The following is a 26108-nucleotide window of genomic DNA, read 5'->3' on the forward strand; positions in this document are numbered from 1 at the left end:
CCTTTTGAGAATGCTTAAAAAATATAGACACTTGCATTTTTAAATAGCACTATATTATTGTTATCCAATCACTGTATTTAATAATAATTAAATTATTATCTAAGACATGTTTCAAAACAATAACTCAAATGTTATAGTCTGAGTAATTCACTGCATGGCTTGTACATATTTAAAAAAAATAAAATTAAGAGAACAAACCCAATATCATTAATGTCTGTACAGATCTCAAGAATTTAGGTATCAGGGGAGGAAAACACAAACACGCAGTGAGTTTCAAAGTATCCACAGAAAGCTATCAGGGTTACGAGAACTGAGGATAATTCAGCCCCGTTGCTGAGCCCCTAAAATCATCACCTAAAAATAAGTCTAGTTGGTATCTTTAGAAGAAACTGATGTAACTGAATATACAACAAATTCCCTTGGGAAGTTATATTTTGAAAGTGAAAAATACCCTCTGGCTGATGGGGAAACTGAGAAATCACACAGAGAATTAAATTCTTGCTACTGATTTTGTGACCTGTGCAGTCAACAGGTAGCTGGAGATGGCACACAGTGGGGACAGCCCCGGCCACCACCGTGCCACTCAGCCCTCGACAAGTCCCATCACCTCCCTCTCTAAGCCTCTGCTACCTCATTGTAAAATGAAAATAATAGCACTGTCTTCATAGGGTTATTTGTGAAGATTAAATTAATTAGTGGATGAAAGTGTTTAGAAAAGTGCCTGGCACAGAGTAAGCGTGTAATTCATGTTAACTATTAATATCATACAAGACATAAATCATCACTGGGCTCCACTGCTTCCTACTGGGTTGTTCACCCGGAGTCCAAGATGTCTATTCCCCCAAAGAAAGGAAAGAACCAGGCTCACTGTTGCTGGGTGGCAACAAACGAGAGTGGAGAAGAAGAGATGGCATGGTAAAGCCTCTTCACCATCTAGCTTCACCACGCAAAGAGACGGCATGGTAAAGCCTCTTCACCATCTAGCTTCACCACGCAGGCTCCTTGTCTACTCCCAGACTAATAGCCTTGTCTTCAGGCCAGGCTTTCCAGCTGAGCCAATTGCATTTCTCATCACATTCACGCTGATTATTTTCCTGGGATGACCCAACTCTAGTGACTCACAACAAAGCCACATCACCTAAGGGGATACGGGCTTGTCAGAGAGGTTAAATGCCCATTAAAGTGAAATCATTTTTCTTTTAATTTTTCTTTGGTTCAGAGGGAGAATTACTAAACCCCAAAGATTCTGGATGCTGAGTCAAAGCCACAAGACTGAGCAAATCTGACTCAAACCATATGGTAGCAGCAAGTCTGGTGAATCTGAGAATGACTGCTGATGTATGGGTCTGTATCACCATGGGGTCACCCCCCGTTTTCGAAGGCTCCCCAACACACGCTACTTGCAAGTCATGGCTGGGCCAAAGCCTGCCCATTTTTAGATTCTTTCAGCTGCTGCTAAGAATCGGCTCCACAGAGTTATACTGAGTCATAAGGCTATACCTTTTTGGTAAATTAACATTGATCACATTATAGTATTAAACACTTTTTGGCAAAGAGAAATAGATATGCCAAGGAAGACAATAGACAAATAAGGTAGCTTTACAAAGTCCCAACTTCAGGGACTTCCCGAGTGGTCAGTGGTTAGGACTCCCCACTTCCACTACAGAGGGCACTGGTTCAATCCCTGGTTGGGGAAATAAGATTCCGTGTACCTCATGGTGTGGCCAAAATAATTGTTTTTAATTTTTTAAGTCCCAAATATTTATCTCTCTCTTCCTCTTTATCTTTATTAACTTGTCTTTACTGTCTGCTCATGACTATGATGGTAAAGAATCTGCCTCAGTGAGGGAGACCCCGGTTCAATCCCTGGGTTAGGAAGAGTCCCTGGAGAAGGGAATGGCTACCCATTCCAGTATTCTTGCCTGGAGAATCCCCATGGACAGAGGAGCCTGGCGGGCCACAGTCCATGGGGTCGAAAAGGGTCAGACAGGACTGAGCAACTAACACTTTCACTTTTCATGATGACCTCAGCAGGACATGTGCATCTGTGTACACATAAACTGCCTATAGTTCTGAGAATACAGCAGTGGGTGATACATTTAGAACAAGAACAACAAAAACAGGCTCTCCTAGGAACCAGCCACCCTACTAGGTCTTCTTATTTATTGTTCTATTTTCTCTTGCTCACCACCCTGTGAAGGATTCTAATCTACCTATTCTGTGTCTGTCTCTTTTATCGTCTCACTTTATCTTGCCAGCACCCAGCATAGCACCAGAAACAAATCTTTCTAATCTCTTATTTTTGAGAGGCTGGTCAAAGGGATAGTTATGGAAATGAAGAACTATCACCGGAAGAATACAAGCTTCTTTGTGGGTAGCCATTTCCTTCTCCAGGCCAAAGACTCATCTGCTGGGAAAAGTCATCGGGTGCCTCTCTCGGGGCTGGAATTGCAACTAATGGGCCCTGAAGACCACAGCTAGTTCCTACAACCTAGCCTTAAGAGAAAACATGTTTCCTTTCAGATTGAAATTGCTAAAAAAAAACACCAGTGTCTAGTAGATTCCCAGTTGTTCTAGAAATTTTTAAATAAACTTTATTTTTAGAATTATATGTTCATATGTTGAAAGGAAATTATTAGTTTTGCCATATATTTTTCTGTTCTGTTTGTTTACTTTTGGCTGTGCCATGGGGTACCTTAGTTCCTAGTCCAGGGATCGAACCTGTGCCCATGCATTGGGAGTACTGTGGAGTCTTAACCACCGGACCAACTGGGAAGTGTCTATTCAAGAAAACTGAACATCTGCCTCTTGGTCTGCTCTCTCTCTCTTTTCCCCTGCTTCCCTCCCTCCCCATTGTCTCCCCTCCCCCTCCCTCCCTTTCCCTATTCTCTCCCCTCCCCCTCCCTCCCTCCCCCCATTCTCCCCCCTCCCCCTCTCTCCCCATTCTCTCCCCCCAATTCCCCCCCTTTTATCGGACTACCTTTGGAGTTGCAGTTGCAGGGCAAACAGCGGTCTCTCTCCCTGTGTCGGTAAAATCCTTCCTTGCACCTCTCACAGTGAATGCCACCAGTGTTGTCGCTGCAGTGGAGGCAGCGGAATCCATTTCCTGTCAGTCTGTGAAGTTCCTGATCAAAGATGCATTGCCTGGACTTCCCATTGCAATCACAGACTAGGGATTAGGGGGGGAAAAAGAAGACATCGTCAGCAGAAAACAAGTTGGGGCAATTCTCCTAGGTGTTTTATTATTATTATTAATAAAAATGATGCCCAGGGTACTACATACTAGTTTAAACTGCTCGGTAGCAAAAGGTAACGGGGTGAAATTGGCCGCACGACGATGGAGGGAGTTCTCGGTTTACCTAAAGGAAGCGTTGCTGGAGGAGTGTTGCCTTGGAGAACACAAAACGACGTGCAGTCAGGGTTGCAAGACTGCCAGACCCCTCAAGACAAACCAAAGCTCTAACATTATGTATTTTTATGTGAAAAGTCCTGATTTAAATATATGCAAGGAATTATCTCTAAAATTCTGTGAAACCCCACAGTACAAGTCTATGGGCTGGAGAAGACCTGAGGACCGCCAGGATGTGCACTCTGGCACGACTGTGAAACAGCTGAAGGTGTTATCTGTTCAAGACCTATAGCATCTGTCCTTCCAGTGATGGTCAAGGAGCTAATTTTTTTTTAATTTACTTTATTGAAACACAGCGATTTGCAGTGTTATATTAATTCCTGGTGTTCAGCAAAGTGATTCAGTTATACATACATATATACATTCTTCTTCATATCCCTTATTATGGTTTATTACAGGATATTGAATAAGTTCCTTGTGCTATGAGTAGGACCTTGTTTATCCACCGTATATGTAACAGTTTGCATCTGCTAATCCCAAACTCCCGATCCTTCCCTCCCCAACCCAGCCCCCTTGGCAACCACAAATCTGTTCTCTACGCCTGTGAGTCTGTTTCTGTTTCATGGATAAGCTCATTTGTGCCACATTTTAGATTCCACACATAAGTGATATCATATAGTATTTGTCTTTCTCCTTCTGACCGACTTCACTCAGCACGATAATCCTAGGACCATCTGTGTTGCTGCAAATGGCATCATTTCATTCTTTTTGTGGCTGAGTAGTGTTCCATTGTGTGTGTGTGGATCACGTCTTCTTTATCCATTCATCTCTCGACCCACATTTAGGTGGTTTCCATGTCTTGACTACTGTGAATAGTCCTGCCATGAACACAGGGGTGCATCTATCTTTTTAAATTACAGTTTTGTCTCAGTATATGCCCAGGAACAGGATTGTTGGATCACGTAGCTACTTCAGTTTTTTGAGGAACCTCCATTCTGTTTCCCAAAGAGGCTGCACCAATTTATACTCCCACCAACAATGTAGGAGGGTTCCCTGTGCTTGAGGAGCTAATAGGACTATCTGGACAGGTATTTCCTCCCCTCTCACTGTGCCATAAGGGTCTCTCCCAAAGCCAGGACTCAAAAAGAACCACAGTCCCATTAAGAAGGACTTTCCCCAGGTTTCTAGGAAAGTTTACGTTATGCATGTTCCAAAGAGACTCGTGGGGTGACTAACATGTCCATGCGGGACCGAAACAGCCCATGAGTTAACAGGGGAAATCCTTAGTGTTGTACCTGGCACACAGCAGACCCCCAGCAAATATTTCAGCCACGGTTTGGAAAAGATGATGAGCCTTGGGGTAAAAAGAATGGTATCAAGTACCAGTTCTGCTAGTTCCTCAGGCAATCACTTCAACTCTCTGAGTCTTTTTTCTTTTATAAACGTAGACTGCATTTTCTACCTCCCTGGATTGTCGAAAGGATTCTACTGACAAAAGAAGATCAAGTCCTTGGTCTATGCTATTTCACCCCTCACTCACAGGAGAGAGGTATTGCCTCAGATGAGAAAAATGCAGCTTACAAAAGTTAAGTAACTTGACCCAGTGGAAAGCTGGGATTTGAACCTCTGGCTGTTGCCAAAACCCACTTTCTTTCCCCCAGAGACACTGTCTCTGTTGGCCGTGCGACCCTAGTGAGAACTTGTCTCTGGCAATGCCCAGGGCCGTGACTTAACCCTGGGGACTCATTTTAAAAGTCAGCAAATGTACCAACAGATACAGAGCAGCTGCCCGTGCAGGCCTTGGCAGCTCTGACGGAACAAAGGTGGCCAAGGTGGCTGAGTACAGCCGCTGACCTTCGTGAGGGACTTCTTTGCAGTAACTCCTAAAACTCATTCTCTTACTCCTGTGGCTGCCCCTAATCTGAGCAAAGTCAAGAACCTATCCAGAGACCAGTATGTTTCTGGGATTTTACATTCAGCAGCTCAGTGAATTCTTGCAATAACACTTTAACATGGGTTTAATAATTTTCATTCAACAGATGAAGAAATGAATGCATAGAGGGGGTGGGTGTCTCACCTCAGCTGACACAGCCAAGTGGCAAGGGTGTAAATGCTCCCAGGTGTGTCCAATCACAAAGCTCTAGCCTTTCCATGTTACTCTTGCGTCTAAGGCTCTGGTCTGCTCCTGTGTGTAGGTATTCTTTCTGTGACTCCCTCATGGAAAGTTATTCAGCCTCTTCTCCAGTTCTTCCTAATCTGGCAAGATGTCCCATCCCTCCTGAGACAGCTCTGGTTGTTACACATTATTTTTATGCAATTTTATTTTTTAAACTATCATTTTTTTAATTGTTTCCCCTCCTTTTCTCACTCATCTGATATTTTATTTATTTTTGGCTGCACTGGGTCTGCATCGCTGTGCCCAGGCTTTCTCTACTTGCAGTGAGCATGGGCTTCTCATTGTGGTGCGTCTCTTATTGCAGAGCACAGGCTCAGAGGCTGTGGCGCATGGGCTTAGTTGCTCCGAGGCATGTGGGATCTTCCCAGACCAGGGATGGAACTCATGTCCCCTGCATTGGCAGCAGATTCTTATCCACTGAGCCACCAGGATGTCCCTGCAATTTTAAATGTGCCTCTGTCCCTATAATTTTATCATGCATTCTGTTCTTCTGTGGAAAACAACAACACATACACAGACACACCTACTCTCTTCTCTATTTATTGACTCATCAGACATTTCTCACATTTACATTTATAAGGCGCTGCATTAGCCAAGCCCTTGAGTATCTGAAGATAGGACCATCTTCATCTTTAGCCTTCTCTTCTTCAGGTTAAGCTGAAGATCTGTCACCTCCAGAACTTTCAACCATTTCCCAAGTCACGATTTCTAGGTTCATCTTGACTCCCTTCCTAGGAACAAACTCTCATTTTCACTGCTGCTGCTGCTGCTGCTAAGTCGCTTCAGCCATGTCCAACTCTGTGCGACCCCATAGACAGCAGCCCATCAGGCTCCCCCGTCCCTGGGATTCTCCAGGCAAGAACACTGGAGTGGGTTGCCATTTCCTTCTCCACTCATTTTCACTACCTTTCTTTAAATGACCAGAATTTATTACAGCTCTTCAAATGTGGTTTGAACAGCTTAGCTTACAGCAGGACCAGATATTATAATTCCACAGATGAGCCTAACATTTCACTAAACTCACAGCCCATGAAGTTTGCATTCAGTTCAGACTCCCAGGGCTTTTTCACAGAACTGATGCCAAGCCGAATCTTTCCCAACGAATGTTTGTGTAACGGATTTTTCTGGATCTCCAACAGATGTGCCACACAGCTGCCATGTGCTGTGAAATTTCTGCCGAGCAGCTCATTAGGCACGAACAAGAGCTAAATCCACCAGCCAATGATCCTTGTGAGGCTGTCCAGTTGGATCCCACACTGAGCCAGTGCCCTCCCTGCCCTGGATGACCTTTGTGAACAATCTCGAAATAATTTCAAACGTCTCATTGCTTTTTTTTTTTCCTGCTTTTTGTGTGGTCTCTGTTTTCTTTTTTGTATTTATTTTATGTTTATTCTGTTTATTTATTTGTCTGCGCTGGGTCTTGCAGGACCTTCGATCTTTGTTGCAGCATTCGAGCTTCTAGTTGCAGTTTGTGGGATCTACTCCCTGACCAAGACTCAGCTGCATTGGGAGCGTGGAGTCTTAGCCACCCGGACCACCAGGGAAGTCTTTTTTCATTCAAAACAAACTTTTTGCTGGTAGAAGTTAATTTCATTAGGAAGTGATGTATATTTAGAGCATTATTTTAAAAATAGAAAACCCCCTTATCTTTTTTTAACCATTTCCCTTTCCTTCTGTCCCTTCTGCTTTAAAGCTCTGTTATGAAAGAAATGATGTTCTTCCTTTAAAATTCACAGCTTTCGATGGAGATGCTTTCATATAATTCCAATACAGGAGGCCTTTAGGCAGCATTTCTCCACTCTGGAACTCTGCGGCAAACCTATTGTGAGCTACCCTGCTCTCTCTTAGTTGGGCTTCTCTTTAAGCCCAGGGTTAGGTACGTTTCCCAGGTGGCGCAGTGGTAAAGAATTCGCCTGCCAATGCAGGAAACACAGGAGACATGGGTTCAGTGATTCCCTGGAGTAGAGGAAATAGCAACCCACTCCAGTATTCTTGCCTGGAGAATTCCACGGACAGAGGAGCTTAACGGGCTATAGTCCACGGAGCCACAAAAAGTCAGATGTGACTGGGCACACACACCTATAATACATTTTAAAACAAGAGGAAACTCTAAAAATGTTTTTTTATTATACTTCTTTTTTTATGTTTAGCCTTGTTCAGCTTTAAATCTGTTATAGAATTTTTTTTTTTTTTTTGAAATCTACTTGCTATTCTTCTAAATTTGGGGCCAGCTGTAAATTTTGTAACTATATTGCCTAGTTTCCATCAGGGAGCCTTGACACAAAAGCCAGTGATACAAGTATAAAGAGGGGGTCCTGGACATGTCCTGGGTCCATTGGGAATAATTTGTCAAATCCTTTCATCCAACAAATATAGACTGAGCATCTATGTGCCATACCCTGTTTTCAGGAATTTAGCGGTAGCCAGAAACCAACAGATGGGACTACCCTGGTGATCCAGTAGTTAAGAATCTGCCTGCCAATGCAGGGGACATGGGTTCCATCGCTGGTCCTGGAAGAGCCCACATGTTGTGGAGCAACTAAGCCCACGCAACACAACTACTGAGCCTGTGTTCTGCAAGAGAAGCTACTGCAATGAGAAGCCCAGGCACAGAAATGAAGAGTGGCCCCGGCTCACTGCAACTAGAGAAAGCCCACATGCAACAATGAAGACCCTGCACAGCCATAAATAAATAAAATTTTTTAAAAAACCAATAGCTGTCCAAGACTTCATGGAGTTTTCGTGATACTTAGAGGAAAAGACATACATTTCATCCATTCATTTAGTAAGTATCACTTCACATCTAACAGGGGCACTGCCCTGGTGCTCGGACACTGGGCTTTGTGAGCCAGCAAGATTTCAATAAAGGGAATCATAAGTTTTATATGGGCTTCCCTGGTGGCTCAGCCAGTAAAGAATCTGCCTGCAATGCAGGAGACCTTGGTTCAATCCCTGGGTTGGGAAGATCCGCTGGAGAAGGAAATGGCAATCCACTCTAGCATTCTTGCCTGGAGAATTCCAAGTAAGATATTAAATATACACTTATTTGAGATATATTGGGCTTTGTCACATACACATCTTGGACATGTCCTTTGTCGCATACATATCATGTTATCATGGTTTTCCTCATTCTATCGTGGACAGGCATAGGTCCAGGATCTGGCATTAAACTATTACTGTATCAGAAAATACAGAAACAAATCAGACTCTGACCCTGAACAGACCTGAAGACATATAGGGTCTAGAAATTAAGAGTGGCAGAATCTTTCTCCTTGTCTCACTGATTCTGTATCACAGGAATCAGGTCCTACCCACTACCCTTATTTGACTATTCATTTCTATGGTACTCTTTCCAAATTAGGGACATCTTTTCAAGGTTTTGACTTCCCTGGTGGCTCAGACAGTAAAGCATCTGCCTACACTGGAGGTGACCCAGGTTCGATTCCTGGGTGGGGAAGATCCTCTAGAGAAGGAAATGGCAACCCACTCCAGTACTCTTGCCTGGAAAATCCCATGGACTGAGGAGCCTGGTAAGCTACAGTCCATGGGGTCGCAAAGAGTTGGACATGACTGAGTGATTTCACTTCACTTTCAAGGTTTTGTCCTGTCCCCTCACCATCCCCTCACTCCACCAGCCTAAATCCTTGCCCTGTCAGCAGGGATGCTCCTCAGGAGCTAAAGAAAGGAGACTCAGCAAGTTCACCTCAAGTTCCGCAGAAGCCCCACAGAAACCAAACATGCCACTCAGACTTTTTTGTATTTCTCTCAGTCTAGGAAAACGTGGGTAGTAATTGTGTCTGACTGCAACGTATGCTGCTTCTTTGGCACTTAAGCATTTATTATCATAACAGCTATAATAGCACACCATCGCTGACCCTCAAGGTACTTCTTAGAAAAGCCCGCCAGGCAGCCAGAGGCAGGCTGATCCACCCACCACCCCCCAGGCTCCCCACCAGGAAACACAGTCCAGGAGCTGCAAAGTCTGCAAACAATGCAGCAAGGTGTACAGACCGCCTCGGGCCCACCTAACACTCCCACCCTCACTCAAACACACAACTCCAACCGGTTGGGACAGGAAGCTCGGGGCCAAAGGCTGTTTCCAAGCTGTATCCTTCAAAGAATGAAAGGAAACTGAAAATATTTCCTAGGGTTGTACTGGGGCAAGGTCTTGGAATAATCTGCATCAGGGGCTGCAGTTCATCAAGACCTCATTTTAAATTCTCCAGAGGAAATGTTGAAAGCAATTATGAGAACGGATCAACAATTTGGCATTCCTGTGACCATTTGTATACAAGCAAGTCCTCTTTCTATTGTTCTAAACATAAAAAGCCCGGCTCTGCTTTTCACCAAGCTGATCTAATTTCCACCTTCACATGCTGGACCCTTGTGCTTTTTAGCGCTCTAACAGTAACAACAAAATTTTAAATCCAAACTCCTTTCAAAACCCTCTAGATCTGGCCCTGCTGACCTCTCCATCTTGACCTTGGTCCTCTTTCTATCTCTCGTTCATTGGACTCCAACACATAGACCCTGGCATGCACTAATCCTGGGGTGCACAAGCTATTTCCCTTTAGGCCTTTAGGCTTGCTGTTTCCTTTGCCTGGGCACTACCTGCTCCCACCCTCTCTGAACTCACTCGGCAGAAGAGCAATCTTAGGAACAAAAAAATTAGATGGCATTGGTCCATAGTGATAACCGGTTAAGAGCTTCTCTTTCTGATTGCCCACAGGTCTTCATCTCCATCTCTCTCATGGCACTTATCACTTTCTATCCTGAGTCATCCCTATTTGTGTACATGACTAACATCCTCTATCGCACTTCGCACTTTTGTATCCGAGAAAAGGAATATTACTTGCCATATCAGTAAACAAGCAAGTCACAGTCATTCATCAGAGATTACAGCCCTCCGATGTGGGCCAGTGAACTGTAAAGGAACTCAGGAAGGAGAACACCAGCCATCTAGAAGCCATCAGACTGCAGTCACTCCCTACGCTGAGCCCTAAGGAAAGGGAGCTCAGGATGTGAAAACACAGGATACTGGCCCCAGACAGATGAGGTGCACATCAAAGGAATGGTTTCAGTGAGTCTTGACTCTTGCATCTTTCCATACATAGAAAAGTGCTAAATTCCTTAACACGGGATATCTGGTTTTCTTTAGTTTACAAAAAAAAAAAAAAACTTTTGACATTCTGGCTACCTGCCCTTTGTTACAAAATTTCTATATACCTGCTCCTGCCACAAACCCACCCACCTACCCCACCTCCTGGGAGCAGTTCTCTTAGGGTTACTTGAGATGCTGCCTCCTGGGCTTAAGTTCCAAAAGATTCCACCAAATAAAACATAACTCTCAACTTATAGGTTGCGTGTACTTTTTTCAGTCGACATAGCCCATCGTACCTAGTACAGGGCTTGCAACTGTGACTGTTAAAGGAAAGGCTGGCTGAAAGGAAGGATGGATGGAAGCACAGACAGAAGGAAGGAAAGAAGGAAGGCGATCTGATTCTAAGAAAAGCCAAACAAGAACCGGAACATAGAGAAATTTCTCAGGACTCTAGGGACCCAGTATGAAATTTTCTCAACATTAATACATAAAGTTTTCATTGTTTACATATAAGGCATTCAGTGTAAAAAAAAAAGTTAATGTTTGTACCCCAAAAAATAAAAACTATGGGGAAATGAGAACAGCATGAATTGCGAGAGGAACGTGATACTTTTGTTAGAAGGAGCGTATGAGACTTCCGGGTTGCTGCTTTCATTGGACGAACCATTTCAGCGCCAGGATGTCCCGACCTCTGCGTGTGAGCCTGAAGCTGCCATTGCAAAGGGCAGCACGCCTAGGACTGCGTGCAAGGAGGGGCAGGGGCGAGGCAGGTGTGAGACCATGAGATCAGTTTGCCGCCACCAGGCAGTCTTGACAGGCAGTGTACTTGGCCCCTGTGCGGGACTATCTCAGGAGCTAGGAATCTGAGCGTCATGTTTGAACCTGACAGAGTGTGCTGGCTCCTGTTACGTAGAGCCTTGCTGCTCTTGTTGCCATTTCAGCTGCTAAGAGCACTAATACTGAATCACTTAAACAGCAGCAAGTTTAGAATAAGTGACCTGGAATCTCCTGGGGATAAGTCCACATATAAACCGCTTAAGGATGGTGCTTAATTCTCTTCCTAATTTAGAGGATTAGACAGGTATGTGCCTTGTTTCCTTTCTTGTATTTTCTGTCTCTCATTCCCTTTCTGAGACATCGAATCTTTTCTTCTGCTTCCTTGTTGAAACTCTCTTCCCTTGGATACTATGATGCCATATTGCCAGGTTCCTCTTGGCTTCTCACCTCTTCCCTTACCCATTCAAGTCTTTGTGGGATCCTCTCCTTGCCCCAACTCTAAGTGTTGGTGCTTCTCATGTCTCAGGCCTGAGCCTCCATGCCTCTCATGATAGAACTCTAGAACTCTCTCATCCAAGCCAAGGACTTCAATAACCACAACAGGTGTGGACATACCAAGATACTTCCCTGGCCCAGAATACCTTCTCAGTTTTAGATCCTCATGTCCAGCCATGCACTTTACATGTTCAACTGGTTGTCTCAAAAGCTCTTCACACAAAGCATATAAAAACTCAATTTATAAATAATACTGCAATGAACTTTGGGGTGCATGTGTCTTTTTGAATTATGGCTTTCTTAGGGTATACGCCCAATAGTGGGCCTGCTAGGTCACATGGTAGTTCTATTTTTAGTTTTGTAAGGAACTTCCATATCGTTCTCCAAAGGAAGCAATCTAAATGTCCATTGACAGATGAATAAAGAAGATGTGGTACACATATGCTAGGGAATATTACTCAGCCATAAAAAGGAATGATATCGGGTCATTTTTAGAGACAAATACGGACCTAGAGTCTGTCACACAGAGTGAAGTAAGTCAGAAAAGCAAATATCGTACATTCACACATATGTGTGCAATCTAGAAAAACGGTACCTCTTTTCAGGGCAGGAATAGAGATGTAGACATAGGGAATGGACATGTGGACTGGGTGGAGGGGACGGGAGGATGGGATGAGTTGGGAGAGTGGAATTGACATATATGCACTATCGTGTATAAAACAGAGAGCTAACGGGAACCTGCTCAGGGAGCTCAGCTCAGTGCGCTGTGATGACCTAGAGGGGTGGGATGGGAGGGCAGTGAGAGAAAGGTCCAAGACGGAGGGGATATATGTATATATACATACAGATGATTCATTTGTTTGTACAGCAGAAACCAACACAACATTGTGAAGCAACTATATCACAATAAAAAAAAATTATAAAAAAAAAACCACCAAACTTTTGTCATCCCTTCAAGTCACAAAGCTGAGAGCTATCCTTATAGGGTCTCCATCTTCTTCATTTGCCTATATTCTATTCAATGGCCAATCGTATTGATATAATCCTCTAAACAGCTCAAGCCCATCCAAATCTAGCTCCACGACAGCCACACAAGACCAAATCCCAGTTGTCTCTTGTTGGCATAGCTTCCTAACTGAATCCTCTGCAACTTCTCTTGCCTCCCTCCACTCAGTATAGTCAGAAAAGCTTTTTCAAATACAAATTTTACCAATATCTCCCTGTGAGATATTTACCAACATCTCTCCTCTATAATGCCTTTTTTAAAATTTTTAGATAAAGACAAGAACTCCTAAACATTGCTTACAAAGACTTCCACTGTCTAATCCTATCTACTTTTCCAGCCTAACTTCATCTCTCTCCCATTCATTTCACTTATATTTCACTTTATGTTTTTACTTCCTCTGCTTCTTAATATTCTTGCTTTAGAGGAAAAGCATCATAGTGGGCAGACATGAGTTGGGGTTATCAATCCCGACCACCCTCCTCCCTTTTGTTTGTTCAAAGAAATTATGCTAAAAATTCAATCTTAATTTATTATTATTTAGATATCATCCCCTTCCTCTGAGTCAAAGAACTGGCCTCATGTACTGACAACTCTTTTCTGCTCAAAGACAGCAATCACCACCTCTGGGAAGTCAGCTGTAATGAGGCTCTTCATCAAGAAGTCCAAATATAAATAAATAGATAGAAAATGGTGAATAAAAGTAAAGGTGAGAATTGTATACTCACTTTAAAAAGCTGGTAAATGCCTATTTTTAGAGCAAAAACAATTAAAGCGGATGTCCTTTAAGTAGCAATCTATAATAAAGTATTTTTAAAATTATTTTTAAAAATACTCCAATTGCACATTACTTATGAAGTCTGAAGTAAGAAAAACCTGACACATCTATCAGTTTGGTATCAAGGGCATTGGAAGCTATCATCCTATTTGCAAAAATTGAAAGTCTCCATGTCTGTGATACTCAAGATGATGAGTATTTTTATTATAATTTTTAAAAAAGATGATAATGAAAATGCTCATATTTTCCAGTTTTAAAATCTTCTACATGAGATTTTTCTTTCCAAGGTTTCATTTGTTTCTCAGCTTGGGTAAATACTTTAAAGCAAAATCTGAATACTTCATAAGTTATTTATTTATTTTTAAATATTCGTTTATTTGGCTGCATTGAGCCTTATTTGCAGCACACGTGATCTGCGTTGTGCCATGAGGGATCTTTTATGACGCTGTGCGGAGTCCTCTCTAGTCGTGAAATAAGAGCTCCAGAATCAGTAGTTGCTACATGACGGGCTTAGGTGTCGTGAGGCATGTGGGATCTTAGTTCCCCAACCAGGGATGGAACCCACGTCCCCTGCATTGGCAGGTGAGTTCTTAACCTCTGGACCACCATGAAGTCTCCATTTCATCCTTTAAAGTGATCTTGAATTTTATGTTTTTATGTGTGACTGCTTCTACTTTTAGCTTCTTCAGGTATGTCGCAATACGTTTTCTACTTAGAATAAGAAAACTGAAAAGGCACTTCCCTCTGTAAGAGCTTTTTAACTGAATTCCGTTCTCTGCCTCGCCTTTGTCACAGCTTCCTTTTATGCCAACGCCGCTGGAACCACTGGTGCTGTAACCTGCCCGATCATTTGTTTTCCAGGACATGTAAATGCCCAAGCAGTACACGTACGCCTGCGATGTGAAGTGCTCTGAGAGGACCGACAGTAGCCAGCGTTCTAATCCCGTGGAAAATTTTGAATGATAGAGTACAGACAAACCTTTTCAGTTCTAAGTGGTCTAGCCACTGAAAGCCAATGAAACTGTTTACCACGTTTTTTCAATAATTAGGGCTTACAAGGAGTCACCTACTTCCATCACAAGTTCATAGCACACTGTTTGTAATCTAGACTTAGAAGTGGCACAGGCGGATATGGATGACTCAGCCAGGGAGGACTAGACCAGGGAGATGTCTTCCCTAACACCCCACCAGGATCCCAGCAGACAATGGGGACAGGGAAAGAGGTCTCAGTGAATAGGAAGGTTGGGGAGGCCAATTTCTGCCTGACTAGCAAAGCTGAGAAGGAAGAGAAAGTTAGGATGCAAAGGATACAGAAGAGGCTCCCTTCTCTTACACATGGTATCTTTAAAGGCTTGACTCCAAGATAACAGGAGTCAGCTACAGGGTGTGATCAGTAGTGATTGCAGCGAGGATTCGGTATGAAAGTTCATCACCCTCTTGTTACTCTACAACCTTCTGACCACAGACATTCCTGCGAAAGTGAGCGTTAGTCGCTCAGTCATGTCTGACTCTTTGCGACCCCACGGACTGTAGCCCACCAGGCTCCTCTGTCCAGGGAATTCTCCAGGCAATAATACTGGACTGGGTAGCCATTCCCTTCTCCAGGAGATCTTCCACACCCAGGGATCGAACCCAGGTGTTCTGCATCACAGGCAGATTCTTTACTATCTGAGCCAATTGCTGCAGGAATGTCTATTTTTCATGAGATCATCAAAGAAAAGCATCCCAATACAGAAAGCACATCTGACTATTACTTAAAGAGCATAGTGTTCTTTCAGCACTTGCTACACGGCCCAGCGAAAGGTGTCATCTGCCCCTTTAAGAAATGACTGAACTAAAGGATATTAGAGAGTCCACGATAGCTAGAGGTGACCCCTGAAGCGATGAGGACTAAAAGGAAAGAAATCATGTACGAGGACTCTGAATAAAGAAAAATTTCAAAGGAAATTCTGATTTGCACTGAAATGCTTTATGGAGTATACATTAAATGTGGCTTTTCTTTTTCTTTGCTTACATTTGTGTTTTTTTGGCTCCTTAAAAAAAGTTACCTAATGATTCTTCCTCTTTAAACCTTTCGTTGCTTTCATGAACAAGATATTTTTGTACAAGGAGATTAGCCACAGATTTTTTTGCTATCACTACATTCCTTCACAAAGATACACACATTTAGGTATGTGCATGCTTACCAGGCAGGCACCATTTGAATTCTTAGTTTTGCCAGAAGAACATGGTAACTTGTGTGCATTGTTGTTGTTGCTGTTCAGTCACTAAAGTCATGTCCGACTCTGCAACCCCATGGGCTACCGCATTCCAGGCTTCCCTGTCCTTCACTATCTCTCAGAGCTTGCTCAAATTCATGTCTATTGAGTCAGTGATGCTATCTGACCATCTTATTCATGTACATTACAATGTCGGAAAAGGTATGAAATGCATTTTACAGCACTTTCCTTCAAACTTCATTGCTGAAAAAAAATCCACTTGAAAATAGTGAATTAAAATTGTGGTGCTTAAAGTGAGGACAGTGAATTAAATGGTATTTTAGGAACCCAATCATTTTGATGTATCCACAAAGAGAGGTAACAGTTATTGTAAGAAGAATTTGGACCGTGAAACCTCCAGCAGAAGGTAGGATTGACGTGTCCTACATCCCAGCTCTTAGCAAAGGAAGTGCCTTTCCAGTCTCTTACTCTAATAAGAAAACGTATTGTGATACACCTGAAGAAGCTAAAACTAGAAGCAGCCACACGTAAAACCATAAAATTCAAGATCACTTGAAAGGATGAAATGGGGACTTCCTTGGCGGTCCAGCGGTTAAGACCTTCCTACAAGGAAGATCCAGTGGAATCTTCAAGGAAGATCCTTCCCTGTAGAAGGTCCTACAAGCTCTGGAGCCCTCATGCCACAACTAGAGAGAAGCCCGCACAACGCAACAAAAAGTTCCCACATGACACTGAAGTTCCCACGTGCTGCAACTAAGACGCAATGCAGCCAAATAGATAAATACATAAAAATAAATAATAATGTTACTTGCCATGCCTGGTCAGCTGTGGCCTGGCCTCTGTCCCTGAAGATCTCAGCCTGTGAAGATCCCCTCCTACCATATCCTACGTACAACCCCTCGGAATAGACAAGAGCCACTACTTTGGGTGCCGTTGGATCCACTGGGCTCACAGAGTAAACCGGCCTATCAAGATGAGAGATGATCTTTAAACATTAGAAATCCCCTTTAACCAACAGCAAAATCAGTAGTGACTTGAAAGAACAATAAGTATGTATAAAGCTTAGTGGTCAATGTTCTAGCCATGAAACAGACAGAATCCCGAAAAACTTCAAAACGTATTCTAATAATCTCCAGCCAGGGAGAGAAAGGCTATGGTTTTTCCAGTGGTCATGTATGGATGTGAGAGTTGGACTGTGAAGAAAGCTGAGCGCTGAAGAATTGGTGCTTTTGAATTGTGGTGTTGGAGAAGACTCCTGAGAGTCCCTTGGACTGCAAGGAGATCCAACCAGTCCATTCTAAAGGAGATCAGCCCTGGGTGTTCTTTGGAAGGAATGATGATAAAGCTGAAACTCCAGTACTTTGGCCACCTCATGCGAAGAGCTGACTCATTGGAAAAGACTCTGATGTTGGGAGGGATTGGGGGCAGGAGGAGAAGGGGATGACAGAGGATGAGATGGCTGGATGGCATCACCGACTCGATGGACGTAAGTCTGAGTGAACTCCGGGAGTTGGTGATGGACAGGGAGGTCTGGCGTACTGCGATTCATGGGGTTGCAAAGAGTCGGACACGACTGAGTGACTGAACTGAACTGAGGGAGAGAAAAATAGGCTCTGGACACAACTATGCTTTAATAGATTCCAAACATTGAGAGGTAGGATTTCCCTGACGGTCTGGTGGTTAAGATTCTTGAGCCACTTGGTCAATTACAAGCTATGTGATAAAAACAAACAGAAGAGGAAACCTGGTAATCTGAAATTTGCTCTCTTGTCAGTTCTCCTAGAAACTGGAGTTTGTGCTTGATTTTACCCTGTTGTTCACTGCCATTTTTAAAGGAAAGGCTACTCTAAGGACTCACATCCACAGAGCTCTGAAAGGTCAGGACACTGATGTCCCAGCTAGAAATGTAAGGGATGTTGTTATAATAGATCAAGAGTCCATCAACTCTGAAAATTTATTTAAAAGAAAATTCTTAAAAAGAATGAGAAATAAGCCATGGAGGTATCTTGTTAAAGAACATTAAACTAGGACTGAAATCCGGTCCTGTTACTAACTGCCCGGCTCTGGTCAAGGCAATCACTTTCCTGTGATTTTCCAATCTATAAATGAGGGTCACATGTCCTGGAGCCCAGCTCTGCTCTAGCCAGTGATGATGATCTGGACAGTCACTTTGTCTCCCTGAGTGTCCTTTTCCTTAACTTTAAAGGAGAGGCTACGGTAGAGAACCCTTAAGAGTCATTCTCACTTAGGTCCATGATGCTGTTAATAAAAGAAGAAAGTGGTGAAACGTGCAAACCTTCTCATAACAAATGCCCAATATAGGTACAGCTGAAGATATGATCATTTTTCCAATGTTTAAGTTAATATGGGAAATGACCTAGCTGCAATTTTATTTTTTCTAGGATGTGAAGATCCATATTCACACAATGAAAGAAAATAAAATCTGGAAAAGAAACAGTCAGGTTTCTGTAAAGAGGTCAACAAAACTGAAGAAGTCCAGGATACATATGTGTTTGCCCAATTGACTTCCACCTGCTTCTGATAGAGAGAAGTCCTCACATTGATCAGTGCTGGAAAAAGAGCCATTCTTTCCTTCTTTTATGACATAAGGAAGCCCATGTTTGTTGGGGAGGCACGTATACAGACGTACAGTCACCCACAGACACAAAAAAAGACTCAGCTTCTGGCTTTGGGTGTGGCTCAAATATTACATCATATACCTGGGAATTATATTAGAACACAGCTCAGTATGATTCAGTAATCTATTTGGTCTAATTTGTGACTAGAGTATTCTAGAATCTATGGTGTTATTTCTACACTGGTCTATAATAGATTGCTAAATCTTGTAGTGGCAAATTTCTCTAGGAGAAAAAAAAAAGTCAAAATAGTTCAGCCACTAAGAACTTAAATGGGAAAAAATGTTCCCAGGATGGCCTCAGCATCTTGATTTCATGCTCCTGACTTTCCCATAAACACTGATCACAAATCAACATTCTTCCTCAGCTTCTTGGGTCAGTGGAGTTAAACCAGTGGCTCCCCCAGTTCGGAACACTCAGAATTTAAACCTACATGGGAATACACTCCAATGCATTTCTATATGCCAATTTATTATACATACTTGAATATAAGATGAATATAAGGCCACATTTAAGTCTTTTCAAAATCTCTGTTATACAGCACTTTCTCAATTGTTTTATTTTTAAAATAAAGTATTATTTGGGGAAGACATGTTAACCTGAAATGACCTCAACCAATGTTTCAGATAATTTTTAAATAAGAAAGAGGCCAAGCTATCAAACACAATTCTCCTAATAGTTCATCATCTCACAATTGCGAGCGCCTGAAAGTTATCCTAAGTAAGCCTTTTGAGATGATTATGCTATGATGATCACAATGAGTGCTTCGGGATAGGTTTTAAATCTTTTTCATGTCTTCTGAAAATGGCATACTTTTCAGTGACAGCAGCAAAAGATAAGACAAATAGAGCCATGTCTCAATTCACCTGATCCAAAATAGAGAAAAACTGCATTCAAGTGGCTTTAGGAATGTTAAAAATGGAATTTGAGAAATGACAGGTCATCTAATGTTGGGGTCATCTTATACATGGGCATGTTCCAGAAAGTAACATATGCTGAATCTGTATATGATGAAGTATGATGGTTGACAAAACGTAAGAAGAAATGATATGAAACTGAATCCTGAAACTCCAATCTGCTTTGGGTTCCTTGTGAGTAATTCTGTTCGTTTCATTGGGTAAAATTTAGAGTTCATTTCAGCCTGAGCCAGGGGACTCCTCATCACCTTTCCTGGACTAATGAAAGGAGCCTCTTCCAAAACTTTAGGCATTATACTGACATTTGGTACTGGCAGAGCAATTAGTTGTATAACAGTAATACTGAACACTATGAGTGTTTACTAGGCATTGTGCAAAATGCTGTACATGCAGTAATCACAGCAATTCATTATCTTCACCTTAGAGATGAGGAAACCCAGTAACATGGGGGGCAGCTTGTGTCACTCCCTTAAGTGGTAAATGATGCCGCTAGGATTTGAACCTCACTCTGTGATGCTTTCCAGGTGATGCAGTGGTAAAGAATCCGCCTGCCAAGGCAGGATTTGCAAGAGATACGGGTTCGATCCTGGGTCAGAAAGATCCCCTGAAGGAAGAAATGGCAACCCACTCCAGTATTCTTGCTTGAAAAATTCCATGGACAGAGGAGTCTGGTGGGCTATAGTCCAAGGTGTCACAAAGAGTTGGATATGACTGAGCACACACACACAGATAAACACAGTCTTACTGCAGAGCCTGTACCTCTGTGCAGGATGCTATACCGTTCCAACAAGTTGTGTGTGTGCTCAGTCACTCAGTTGTGTCCAGCTCTTTGCAACCCTATGGACTATAGCCTGCCAGGCTCCTCTGTCCACAGGATTTTCCAAGCGAGAATGCTGGAGTAGGTTACCATTTCCTTCTCCAGGGGATCTTTCCAACCCAGGGATCAAACCCACATCTTCTGCATCGCCTGCATAGGCAGGTGGAATCTTTACCACTGAGCCACCTGGGAAGCCCACCACTCCAGAAGTTAAATAACAGAATCTATGAGAGTATAAATCTCTCCAGGGGTCCTTTCCACCAATCACAACACAATCCTAAGTACCTCTTTTCCAGCATCAGGCTATGGGAGAAATTAAATTAGTGATCTGAATAATCTTGGATGCTGAGTTCAGCATTCTAGAACAAGTGGTTCAAAATTGACCTAGTGGCTAAATCCTATAGTGTCATCTTAGCCTTCACCCTTTGTGTGTTCATATTTCTACCTCTGAGTAGAAATTATGACTCCTAAAGTAGAAATTTTTGACTCTTAACATTTTTTAATTGAAGTATAGTTGAATTACAATGTTGTGTTAATTACTGCTGTACAACGAAATGACTCTGTTAAACAAATATACATATATGTATATTCTTTTTCATCTTCTTTTCCATTATGGTTTATCACAGGATATTGAATATAGTTCCTTATGCTATACAGTAGGGCCTCATTGTTTATCCATTCTATACATAATAGTGTGCATCTGTTAACCCCGAACTCCCGATCCAACCCTCTCCCACCACCTTCCCCCTTTCACCAGTCTATTCTCTATGTCCCTGATTCTGTCTCTGTTTCATAGATAGCTTCATTTGTGTATGACTGATATTGTTGAAACTCTTCCTTGCTCTAACAAAACCTCCTCTTTCTTGATTCTCCCTAGCCTTGATGCCCCTTCCTCCTGTTCCTTCACTACTCTTCCATCTCCTTGTTAAGTACTGAGGTTTCTTTTACCTCTTTCTCCCAGGTAGTCTTTATCCGTGGTCATGTATGGATGTGAGAGTTGAACTATAAAGAAAGCTGAGCACCAAAGAATTGATGCTTTTGAACTGTGGTGTTGGAGAAGACTCTTGAGAGTCCCTTGGACTGCAAGAAGATCCAACCAGTCCATCATAAAGGAGATCAGTCCTGAGCGCTCATTGGAAGGACTGATGTTGAAGCTGAAACTCTAATACTTTGGCCACCTGATGCGAAGAACTGACTCATTTGAAAAGACCCTGATGCTGGGAAAGATTGGAGGCAGGAGGAGAAGGGGACGACAGAGGATGAGGCGGTTGGATGGCATCACTGACTGGATGGACATGAGTTTGAGCAAGCTCTGGGAGTTGGTGATGGACAGGGAGGCCTGGCGTGCTGCGGTTCACGGGGTCACAAAGAGTCTGACACGACTGAGTAACTGAACTGAACCCAGGTAGTCTCATCTATTTTCAAGGCTTTGTTGGACACCCAACTTTATATTGTTTTAATTTCCTCTAAATTCCAAAATTATAGTTCCAGCTGTTCACTGGACATGTCCACTTGCAACTCAAACTCAACATATCGCCATGGACGCTCACCTCCTTCTCTTCTACTGCCGACCTTGCTCTCAAATCTGACCCTTTTGTTGAAGTCCTCATTTCCTTTAATGGCATCACTGCCTAACCAATTACATGAAGTTGAAGCCTTGGACCCATCTTGGACTCTTTCTTATTTCTCACAGTTTCGCCTTACTATTATCCCCAACGCACATACTCACTGGATCACCAAATTCTTCCAATTTCACCTTCTAAATGTCTCTGTGATCTGTTTCCTCTTTACTGTTCCACGACCATGATGAAAACCCTCATCAAGTCTCATTTGGAGTATTTCAATGGCCATTTATTTGCCTCTCCTAGCTCACTTCCATCCTTTAAGCCCTTAAATGAGTGACCTTTCCCATGTCCACTCTTCTTAGAAACCACCTGCAACCTGGACACAGTGCTTTGGAAAATCAAGTGTTCCTTACTTGCTGCAAATTATAAATCCTTCCTTCTCTGGAAAAAAAAAAAAAAAAAAACTTCTGCAACCCTTCTTTGCCACAGGGCACTAACCTAACTGCATATCCTGATCCTGGCATGGAAGGCTCTTCACCACCAGATTCTTGGCTACATTTCTAGTGGCATTCCAACCTCCCTTCTCCAGTCGCACCTCCTCAAGGGAAGTATGCTGCAGACCATTGGAGCTACAGCCACGTTCACGCCAACTGTGAGCTCCTGGGGGGAATCTTTACCTTTCTTAATGATCTCTAAGCATCCAAGTTCACTACACTTGCACTGTTGGCATCAGGCATCTTAAAGAAATGTAGTTCTAGGCATTTTAAGGTTCTTCACAATAACATCTCTTCCTTTCAACAGCCCTGCCAGGTTACACAGCACTATTGCCTCCATTTACAGCAAAGAGCCGACTCTGGGCGGCTGAGGTGCCTGAATGGTTACTAATAAGGAACTAGAAAACAAAGCAGTCAAAAATGTAAAGCCAGGTCAGGCTCACTCTAAAACATGTGCTTTAGCTGAGACCAGCTCTGATTATATCTAACACTATAATTTCACCTGCAAGGTAGCACCCAGGAAGCAATGTCCTTGCTTTAGGCTCTCAGAGGTACACAGATGCAGGTCACTTTGGGAGATGGCAAGCACCATACTTTCAGTCCAACTCTCACAAGATCCCAGCATCCCATAAATGGAAAAGCATGGGTGCTCTAGCCTAACACAAACTTTTCACACTCTCACTGAACCCCAAATGAAGCCCTTTGAGGAGGCAGCCTAATATTTTTAAATGGCCTATCTTTGAAAAAGGGGAAAGTCTGGAAATGAGCCTAAACACTGCTTCTGACTGAACAATTCCTTAAGTCCTTCTGACTTACTGGACACTCTGAGTTTCTCCATCCTTGAGGAGTTAGAGTATAAACTCTTTCCTCCTGACTCTAATTTTATTAAACAATTGATGTTGTGGTTGGTTAGCCACTAAGTCGTGTCCAACTCTTTTGAGACCCTATGAACTGTAGCCTGCCAGGCCCCTCTGTCCATGGGATGTCCCAGGCAAGAATACTGGAGTGAGTTGCCATTTCCTTCTCCAGGCGATCTTCCCAGACCAGGGATAGAACTTATGGCTCCTGAATTGCAGGCGGATTCTTTACCACTGAGCTACAGGAGGAGCACAAAACAATTGATATTTCCCTACATATTTGTTTCTTTTATCTAATGCTAACACAACACACACATGAAAATCCCATAGACGGAGGAGCCTGGTAGGCTGCAGGCTATGGGGTCGAGAAGAGTCAGACATGACTTGAGCGACTTCACTTTCACTTTTCACTTTCATGCATTGGAGAAGGAAATGGCAACCCACTCCAGTGTTCTTGCCTGGAGAATCCCAGGGACGGGGGAACCTGGTGGGCTGCCGTCTATGGGGTCACACAGAGTCGGACAGGACTGAAGCGACTTAGCAGCAGCAGCAGCAACACACACACACACACACACACTCAACTATAGCCCAAAGGGAAACTGCTTCAACAATTACTCATTATGTAAAACATATGTACCTGTTCCCTTATTACTTTTATAATAAGGTCCCTGAAGCTCCAGTCTAAGTACCCATGGATCAAGTTTCAGATATGTCTCTGCCAGTAGCTGCTTCTGTAGCTTTGCACAAATCCATTCCCATATTTTCATTTATTAAGTCAAGGGGTTCTAAGAGTCGATCCATAATCAGTCTCTCTGAATTCTGATACTCAAAGACTATTCTTACTTTTAGGATATTTCTCACTAGGTGAACGCTATTTATTCTGAGGGAATCTAACCTACATGATCATTTTCATAAGTGATTTTTAAATGGTAGCCAAGGATGATGACCTGGAAGTTAATTTCAAGATTATCTTAGACAAAAAAGACTGAATCAAATGCATTCAAATACACGCTAAAACATTTGTGCCATTCAAATACCATTCAGGCTGCCATCACCCAGACTGCAAAGTAATAAATGGAGTATCTAAGATAATTCCATGTACCCATGAACTTGGTCTCATATCCACACATGTTCACATGTGTGAAAATGGATATTGGATATATTGAGATAATTATCCAAGTGCCATCAGATACAAGAAGCAAAAATAAACCCCAAAATTTGAGGTAATCGGGCAAATATCATTGGCAAAATTCAGTGACTACTAAGTAAAAGTTAAGAAAAACACCCGTTATGTTGTCATGGCTGATGCATGCATACAGTATACCGTTGCTAGGTGCCCAGGAAGTTTTGTTTATAGGAGTTGAACTTCTCACAGCGTGACAGCCACTGGGTGCCCTAGATAAGATCAAATGGTCTATGACATAGGTGCCCAATAAATGCCTGTTGAATAAATATTATGTGAAAATACTATAAAAAGTAACACTATGCAAAAGGAAAAGCATTGTTAAGACTCTTAAGGCTCATTTTCCATCCCAAAGAAACGGGAATTCCAGAGGGATGATTAAAGAGGTGCCTTTTCAACCTTCATGGGGTTCAAGGTCACAGAAAACATTCCCACCAAAATTCCATCAATAAAAACACACTGTGGGAAAAGAATTTATATACCCACATGTTACTGATTAAACCAGAGCCCCTTGATCAAAAAATAAATAAACACTCAAGAAGGCACTTTTTAAAGGGAAGAAAACCCTGGTTTGGCACAATCCATTGGCTCCACATTTTAAAATCAGACAGCTTTACATAGTATTGGTAAATAGTATATAATACTATTGTGAACCACCCTCTGGAGGAGCCCCACAGGGTGGAGCAGGGGGGAGCTCTAAAGAGGTTCTTGCAAAGTGGGGCGCCTTCTTGCAAAGTGCGTGCAGCCATCACGGTCTGCAGGGCAAGGCCAGTTCCCGGCCCAGGGCTGCGCTGTTCCCTCCGGGAAGGGACTCACCTGGCGTCCTGGAGTTGGCCCGGGCTGCAGGCAGGAGGAGCGAGAGGCAGAGGCAGCCGCTGAGCCAGAGCGCAGGCATGGCCAGGCCGGGCCGCGCCGTCCGCCGCTGCAGGGGAGCTGCCCGGCGCCTCGCCGCTGGGAGCTTTCACTCTGCGCTCCGCTGTGCCTTCCTTTTCCTTGATCAGGTGGTTTTATCGACTCTTCTACCTGACTCAGTCCTGACAGGAAGAGAGGCTGTGTTTCAGGGTGTGACTCACCTGTGAATAAGGAGGACCCAGCCCTCGGGAGGCAGACAAACACACAGCACACACGGAGCTGTAAAAGCGCTCACCCCTGCTGCCGGGCTCCCCCCTCGCCGCAAGGAGGGCGCACACCTGGCCTAGGCCGAGGGCGTGGTGCAGAGGCTGCGGCCCAGGGATCTTGTGGGAGGAATGTACCAGGTCCCCCAGAGCCCTCCTTTTCTCTCAGGGTGGTCCAGAGCAGCATGGGGAGGTAGCTAGCAGCCCGCCCCTTCCTCCAACTGGGAGGCCCAGTCTCCTGTGCAGCAAACTCAAACAAGTCAGCAGCTCTGATCAGCTCTGGGCTAGAAATCAACAAGGAAAACAGGCCAGTCCAACAGTCACAACAGGGTCCCCTCCACCCTCTGGCCTAGGCTCAACCTCTCTCTGAAATACAGTAACCCTACCCCAGCCTACCCACTCTGCTGACACCTCATTCCTTCCCTCACCATCATCTGGCTGAACCAGGGTTCCTCTACTGGGTCCCCAGAATGTCCTGATCACTAAGTCATCTGTTGACTGGTGGGACTCCCTGATGAAGGATAGGTACCGCTCTGTATCCGTAACAACTGGTATAGTATCTAGCACATAGTTGGTGCTCAATAAATGTTCTGTTGGACTGAATAAGCGGAGAAGGCAATGGCACC

The 26108-nt window shown here is 43.4% G+C and overlaps 1 protein-coding gene across 1 annotated transcript in view; it reads right to left on the reverse strand.

The window, feature by feature from the left end:
• The window catches only part of LAMC2 (laminin subunit gamma 2), a 67750-nt gene extending 42102 nt beyond the window's left edge, over nucleotides 1–25648 (reverse strand). The window contains exons 1-3 of the mRNA XM_086343461.1: nucleotides 25515–25648; nucleotides 25184–25401; nucleotides 2981–3169 (exon numbers count right to left, since the gene is read on the reverse strand). Coding sequence (XP_086199587.1) covers nucleotides 2981–3169; nucleotides 25184–25262 — 268 coding nt within the window. The 5' untranslated portion in view covers nucleotides 25263–25401; nucleotides 25515–25648. The remainder of the gene's footprint in view (nucleotides 1–2980; nucleotides 3170–25183; nucleotides 25402–25514) is intronic.
• Between the last annotated feature and the right edge of the window lie 460 nt (nucleotides 25649–26108).

This window comes from Bos grunniens, chromosome 16, assembly GCF_055505025.1.
Source record: "Bos grunniens cultivar Pamir isolate PY7600 chromosome 16, Bosgru_T2T1.0, whole genome shotgun sequence".
Classification (NCBI taxonomy): domain Eukaryota; kingdom Metazoa; phylum Chordata; class Mammalia; order Artiodactyla; family Bovidae; genus Bos; species Bos grunniens.